Source organism: Macrotis lagotis, chromosome 2, assembly GCF_037893015.1.
Source record: "Macrotis lagotis isolate mMagLag1 chromosome 2, bilby.v1.9.chrom.fasta, whole genome shotgun sequence".
In the NCBI taxonomy this organism is placed as follows: Eukaryota; Metazoa; Chordata; class Mammalia; order Peramelemorphia; family Peramelidae; genus Macrotis; species Macrotis lagotis.
Genome location: NC_133659.1, coordinates 26,916,493 through 26,923,992, shown reverse-complemented (window position 1 = coordinate 26,923,992; position 7,500 = coordinate 26,916,493). Strand labels below are relative to the sequence as shown.

At 47.3% G+C, this 7,500-nt stretch overlaps 1 protein-coding gene across 11 annotated transcripts in view; it reads left to right on the top strand.

Annotated features, from left to right (window-relative positions):
- The first annotated feature begins 218 nt into the window (after positions 1-218).
- OSBPL9 (oxysterol binding protein like 9) overlaps positions 219-7,500 on the top strand; it is a 136,321-nt gene continuing 129,039 nt past the window's right edge. For 10 of the 11 annotated variants that reach the window (XM_074221465.1, XM_074221457.1, XM_074221464.1 and 7 more), the window contains exon 1: positions 227-368. In XM_074221465.1, coding sequence (XP_074077566.1) covers positions 258-368 — 111 coding nt within the window. In that variant the 5' untranslated portion in view covers positions 227-257. Of the gene's footprint in view, positions 369-7,500 lie in introns of all 11 variants that reach the window. The other variant, XM_074221469.1, reaches the window with a different exon arrangement.

The following is a 7,500-nucleotide window of genomic DNA, read 5'->3' as shown; positions in this document are numbered from 1 at the left end:
ACGTTGGGGCGGGGGAGCCCCCCCCCCGGGCCCCCTTTCTAGAAGCTTCCTGGCCCTGCCTTTCTGGCCATGAATAAAGAAAGGGTCCCGCGGGCCCCGGGGGGCCGCTGCCCGGCTGGCGGGCGCAGGGGGCGCGGCCGGGGGCGGGGCCGGTGACGTCACCGAGGCCTTCGGCGCCCCGCCCCGGCCCCGCCCCCGGCCGCAGCCTACTTAGGCGCGTGACGTCAGCCCGTTTGTTGTCATTGGCGGCTCCCAAGATGGCGTCCATCATGGAGGGGCCGCTGAGTAAATGGACCAACGTGATGAAGGGCTGGCAGTACCGCTGGTTCGTGCTGGACTACAACGCGGGGCTGCTGTCCTACTACACGGTGAGCGCGCCGGGCCCGGCCTGGGCCGCGCCGCCGGGAGCCGGGGAAGCCGGGCTGGGGCCCGGCGCGGGCCGGGGCGGGGCCTCGCGGCGGCCGGCCAATGGCGAGCGGCGCCGGGACAGCGCGCCCAATGGGGAGCCCGGGCCTCCGAGATTTACGGCCCGGGCGCGGGCCGGGGTGGGGTTCCGAAGCCGCCGGCCCGGGCGGGGCCGAGGGGGCGTGGGGGAGGGGCGCCCCTCCCCCACCGCGGCCCCCGCCGCGGGCCCGCCCCGGCCACGCCCACGCGCCTTCCTAGCTCTCGGCCCCCCATCCCCAGCAGGCCCCCTGCCCGGTGACCCCCCGAGCCTTCCTTAAGGCGCTGATGCCAGCCCGCCGCCCGGGACGTGCCCCCCGGGCGCCCCCACCCCCAGACAGGGGCTTCACCGGCCTGGGGTGCTGGGGCGGAGGAGGGGGCCGCCTGGGAGTTGTGGCCCAGTGAGCAGAAGGGGGATCCAGCCCCCCGGGCCTCTGGCCCCTGCACGCGCTCGTGGGGGACAAGCCCTTGACGCTGTGCCCAGCCCCCCCTTTTCTACCCCCCAGTCAGGAACAGCTGCTGGAGCGGGGAGGAGAGCTCCCCGAAAGCCAAGTGATCCCTGAGATGGGGGTGATGGAAGAGGAGGCGCCGGCCCCGGGGGCCCAGGACAGCCCGCCTTCCCCGCCTCAGTTTCCTCCTGTGAGGCCGGCCCTCGGGGCCCACGCAGGACCGCGGGGCCCAGGGAAACAATGCCAGCACAGCACTTGGCAGACTTTCAAGCGCCCGGGCATGGGGGTCGTTGGGCTGATCGCCCGGCGCAGCGCCCCTCCTGCCTGTTCTCCATCAGGCCCGGGGAACAGAAAATAAGAAATCCGCAGCTCCCGCCCTCAGAGGGCTCCCTGTCTAATGCAGGGGCCGGGAGCGCGCCAAGAGCTAAGGGGGCAGAAGATGGAAAATTAGGCTGCGCCGGGGAGACAGAGAAAACTGCCAGCTGGGATTTGCTTAGTAATGGGGAGAGCCTGTTCACGCTCCTTTACTTCAATTTGCAAATTCACGTAGTCCGGGCTAAATGTTTCCAGACTCCCGAGAGAGGCACCGGGGTGCCGTGAGCTAGTGAGAGCCGGCCTCTGAGAGGGGGAGACCCGGATTCCAGTCCTGCCCCTGCGGCCCCCTGACTCTAGGAGCCTCTGGGGCCGCTCTCTTCTCTTGGAAAAAACACCTAGTTAGCAGTGTTGGTCTGCATTGCCCAATTTCTTCTCTGACCATTTCTCTCTAGAAGTTCCCTAGATCAGTAAAATCTCAGGAATATACCAAAAAAAGTTTTGCAAAGTGTTGCTGACAGTTTAGACAAGTGACTATTAGGGGTACAATGTGCAAAGCCTATAGGTCAAACTTTCAGGGAGCTGTCCTTTTGCCAGTAGCCTCCAACACAGATTAAACTTTGTAACTCAGTGCATGGTTTTTAAGATTTGCTGTGGTTGGGAAAACGCCTCCCCTGTGCTTTTCTCTCTCTATTTAACCAGCTTACTTCTTGGAGAGCAGGCACGCTGTCTTGGGAACCATGGAAGGACCTGCCCAAGCCTAGGCTTGCCTTAGATTCTACCTTTTAAGAACCTGGCCAGGGTTGCCCCAGTAGGGCCTTGGGGGGTAGGTCTTCAGAGAGGAGAAAATTCTATGGCTCAGGAAAATTTATCATGTGATCTGATTTGTCACTCGATCCTGATGATAATCTAGAAATCCTACTGAACCTGTCCATCTACTTCTCTACAAGTAGGTAAAGTTTTCATCATTGTATCCCCTTGTTGCCTGCTACTTACTTGTCTTACAGAGTCTGTGCTGCATAAATGTTTCTTGGAGTGTTCTGTGACTGAAGGAATTGTCATTAGTCAGTAGTCAAGAGGATGGAGTCCGGTACTTCAACCCAAGTGTCTGCTTCTCTTCAGGCTTTGGCTAGGGAGCTAAAAGCTGGCCTTACTGGGGCCTAAGGAGAGCCAAAACCCTCTCTTTTCCCCTCTTTGTGCAGCTCCCCCCCCTCCAAGGCTTTCAGATCTCTGATAAATATCTCTTTGTTCTGTTGGTGGATTCCCAACTGCAGCCAGATATGATGGTAATCCCTTTTGTCTCTTAAGACTCATTCTTCCTTCTGGGGTCAGAAGCCACCCTTGCCTGGAGAGGCAAACTCACATTTCTGATTAAACCCAAGAGAATTTGTTCTTCCTTTTCAGTGTTCTCTCATTAAAATTTTGGATTGGGGAAGAATGGTTGGGAATGGATTGTACCCATGTGCCCCCAACTCCAAGTGACCAGCACTTGTGAAGAGAAGCTGAACCCAGTGGTTGTGTTGAAATGAGACATGAATACATAAAAATATCATTGAAAGGATTTTAGGGGTTTGGAGGAATAAATCTTGAACTACTTGGAGAACTCTTTTACAAAGAGAAGAGGATCTGCCTTGGACTGGATAAGAAACCTTGTAGATTTTGAACCCTGGCTTAATAAACTACATGGTTTGGGATGTGCTTTTTTAATCTGCTTGACCCTCAGTTTCTCCATTTGTAAAATGAATGAATGAAAAAGGGTTTAATAAATGATTATTTTGTGTGAAGCCCCGCTAAGCCAGAGAGATCCCCTGCCACCCACATGCTCCATTTTAATATTGGGAGGAACCTCAAGAGAAAGGCATTTCTATAGCCCTGGCCAGGTTACAAAATGCTTTTTTTTCAGAGTAGCCTTGGTAAGTTGTAGACTATTGACTTCTAGTCCAGTGGTCTTTGGATTGTACCCCTTTGTCTCCTGCTGCTCTCAAAGGTCCTGATTAGCTCCAGAATGTTGTGATTCATTTGGCTACCTAAGATAATTGATACCAAATGTAAAGTGATGAGATTATGTGAGGCTGAGAGGTGGTAGCACTATGGATAGAGCCTGGGGCCTGGAATTCAAAAAACCTGAATTCAAATCTGGCCTTTCCTCAACTGCAGATAAGGATCAAAATAGGACCTAGGTCACTTGATAAATGCTTCTCTCTCTCCCTCTTCAGAAACTGGTTGCTCTGGACTTCTCTGATCCTATACCTCTAAATTCATTGGCACCCAGAAAGTCCAGGTTGAATTAGACTGGATTGCTGTGGTATTATTAGTGTGGCCATTTTACTTTTCATGTGCTTGGAAGTCAGTGCTGAAAAGGCCTGTCATCCTGCCAATTATTTGACCTTCATTCTCAAACAAGACCATGACATCTAGGAGGTGATGCCATGATAAGCACATGAATTGGATTTGAATGAGGTGGGGCTGTACTAAGTCACCAGCCTTATCCACTGCACCACCTAGCTGCCCAATTGTAGGACTAGAGAGATGCCTACATTTAGAAACATCATTGGATTTAGAGTCTGAAGACCTTTGTTGGAATCCCAGCTTTTTTTTAAAATGAAGGAGATTAAAAGGAGTTTATTAAATGTTTAATGTGTACCAGACCTTGTGCTGGAGTTACAGATCACGAGGAAGCACAATAACCTCTGCTCCCAAGGAAATAGCATTGCTAATAGGAGAAGACCACACCTATAGGGGAGCAGAGATTAGAGAAGGAGGAAACTTGTGACTGGTTTGGAGATGATTTGGGAGCACTGGGGCCAGATAAGGGGAAAGAATCCCTACCAATTAGAGCTCAGGGGTGTGAAGTACCACCGAGATATTGGGCAGATACTTTCATCTCTATGCACCTCAAGTTTTCTTTTGTCATTACATCTCAAAACCAATTTTTCTTGAGTAGCCCTCCATATGTAATGTTAAAATAAGTTGCTTAATAAAATGCAGGGTTGTAAAATGTTCTGTTTAGGAAGCACAGCCTTGGATGATTGGGAAATTATTAATGGATGACCCCTCCTGATATGTATTGAGTTTCAGGCTTTTGGAGAGAACAGGAACTTTGAAAGAAAAAAATTATTGGAGTGGCTAGATGGCACAGTGGGACCTGAGTTCAAAGTTGGCCTTAGACACTTAAAAAAAATTACCCGTGTGACCTTGGCAAGTCATTTAACCCCATTGTCTTGAAAAAAAAATAGTATTAGAAAGAACTAATTGGCAGAAGCACCTTTAGGCTTTTGATAACTTGTAACTTGAGAAGATTCCTAATGATTTTGCATTTCAGAAGAGCAAAGATTGAAATCCTGAGATTTGGGTTGCCTTTTGATAGGCATGGAAGTTAGTGCTCACAAATCCACAATCCTGGGATTGCTCTGTTCATTTCACAGAGTGACTTGAGAGCAAAGAGGGGTGCTGGGGCAACTCCCGTAGCTGCAGATTCAGTCCCACATCACCACTTGTGTCTTGGACATTTCAAAATGTCCTGTTATATCTTAAAGTCAACATATCTAAAATGGAATTAATTTATCTTTTCCCCCAAAACTTCCTTCTTCCCTGTCAAAGGCACCTGTGACCTAGGTGCATAACCTTGGCAAAATCTCACTTATCTTTACCTCACTTATCCAAACAGGTGGTAAAATGTAACATTTCTACCTTCAAATACGGTTTGTTTGGTATCCGACCCTTTCTCACGCAACCACCACTTTATTTTATTTTTTTAAAGAAAGATTTTATTTATTTTGAATTTTACAGTTTTTCACCTAATCTTGCTTCCCCTCCCCCACAGAAGGCAATCTGTTAGTCTTTTTTATCCATTTTTAATTTAAAGATTTTATTTATTTTGAGTTTTACAATTTTTCCCCTAATCTTCCCTCCCCCAACCCCTCCCCCCCACAGAAGGCAATCTGTCAGTCTTTACATTATTTCCATGGTATACATTGATCCAAATTGAATGTGATGAGAGAGAAATCATATCCTTAAGGAAAAAAAATATAAAATATAAGAGATAGCAAGATCAGACAATAAGATAACAGGTTTTTTCCCCTCTAAATTGAAGGTAATAATCTTTGGTCTTTGTTCAACTCCACAGTTCTTTCTCTGGATACAGATGGTATTCTCCATCGAGGATACCCCAAAATTGTTCCTGATTGTTGCACTGATGGATTGAGCAAGCCCATCAAGGTTTATCATCACCCCTATGTTGCTATTAGGGTGTCCAGTGTTCTTCTGGTTCTGCTCATCTTGCTCAGCATCAGTTCATGCAAATCCTTCCAGGCTCATGAAGCCTTTCCTAATCTAAACTGCTAATTTTGTATTCTAAATTATTAAAGCTTAAAACTGCACAAAGACTTTTAGTACAGCCTGTATATTTGTTTATTCTCTTTACATTTCCTTTGGATGTGTAGATCTTGATTGTTTCTCTCATTAGAATAGGGGTGGGAAATGTGTGGCCCACAGGCCTGAGAAATCATTTGATCTGGCACTACTGGCAACTGCAGGTGGAACTTGAAATTCAATAAATTTAGGAGTTTTTTAGGAGTGAACTAATTAAATATTTGACCAAATTTAACAGGCTAATTTTTAGGTTGATAATTTTGTGTGGTCCTTGAATGATGTTATAAATATTCAAATGGCCCTTGACAGATTTCTTGTGGGTAGGGATTGTTTTGTTCTTCCTACTTAAATCCCTTTTGCCTAGGACAGGTACTTAATAAATGCTTACTGATTGATAAATTATGCGTCATCTCATGTTGTGAGTCCTCACTAGGCTACCATTTTGCTTGTTGAAAAATGTCATCTTTGAGGTCATCAGTGATTTCCTAATTGAATGGTGTTTCTGGAGCCCCCAGACTCTCCTTTATTTTTCCCCCTTTAACACTGGATACTACTTATCTTTTTTTTTTTAAGTTTTTGCAAGGTAATCGGGTTTAGTGGCTTGCCCAAGGTCACACAGCTGGGCAATTATTAAGTGTCTGAGGTCAGATTTGAACTCAGGTACTCCTGACTCCAAGGCCAAGAAATTTCAGGATTTCTATCCACTGCGCCACCTAGCCACCCCTTACTACTTATCTTTTTTTCTCATCCTCCAAATTTTCAAATCAGCCAACAAAATATGAAATACCCTTTTTTGACATTCAAACCCCTACATAACCTAGTTGGCTTCTACCTTCCTGTCTTCTGGACCTTCCTTCCTGCCATACACTTTGATTCTGGTCTTCTGACTGGACCTCCTGACAGGTCCATAAACAAGACATTCCCTCTCTTGGCTCTAGGCATTCTCTCTACCTGTCTCCTATCCCTGGAATATTCTCTCTCCTCCTCTCTGACTATTGATTTCCATATCTTCTTTCTACAGAAGCCTTTCTCCTCTCCCCCCTTAATACTAGTACCAGCTTTCTGAGATTATCTCTGATTTATCCTGTCTGTAGCTTGTTTGTAAATAGTTGTCATTAGACTGTGAGCTCCTTGAGGGCAGAGAGTTTGCCTTTTTCTGTCTCTTCAACACATTGTAGGCCAATGTTCATTGACAGACTAACTGACCGACTTTGCCTTCTGTAGCAGTCTTTTTCTATCCTAACCTGGTTTTCATTCACTATTACTTCCTCTTCCTCCTTGTCCTGTTCCTTAAAAGTGAAGGTTCTTTTCTTTCTTCTTTCTCCCTCAGTAGTGATGTCATCATACATTGTCACAGGTTTATTCGAGTTGGCAAAGACAGCTCCCCGATGATGGAAATTTTGAGCCTTGAGAAGAGAAGAATAGTGTAGAAGGAACTCAAGAAATCATTGCATCCAGCTAGTTGCCTCGATGCCCCTTGCCCAGGGCCATGAAGCTAGAATGTTTGGAAGCAGGACTACAGCTTGGGGCCTTCTGCCTTTGAACTTGCTTCTCACTTTGCTGATGCCACTGCCTCTAGAGTACTTGGAATACACAGACAGGTTGGCAGCAGCTAGAACAATGTGATGCCAAGATTCCCCTTGGCTTCCAGTACATCTTATTGAACCTTCTGTTTAACATCTAAGGCAATAAGTTAGAGAGTTTACCACGTTTAGCTATACAAATCCAGATTGGGATCCCTTCCTGTCCCTGTAGTGGACAGTGTGGGACTTGGCATGCAGCATAACTGGATGAACATGTTAGCCATTGCTGTTAAATAAGGTTCTGCCAGGCTGACAAGAGGAGTAATTTGCCCCAGGTCAAACAAACTTTCCTAGAAGACTGTTTTTTCATCCTATACACTTTTCTTTTTTTTTTTACTGAAGAC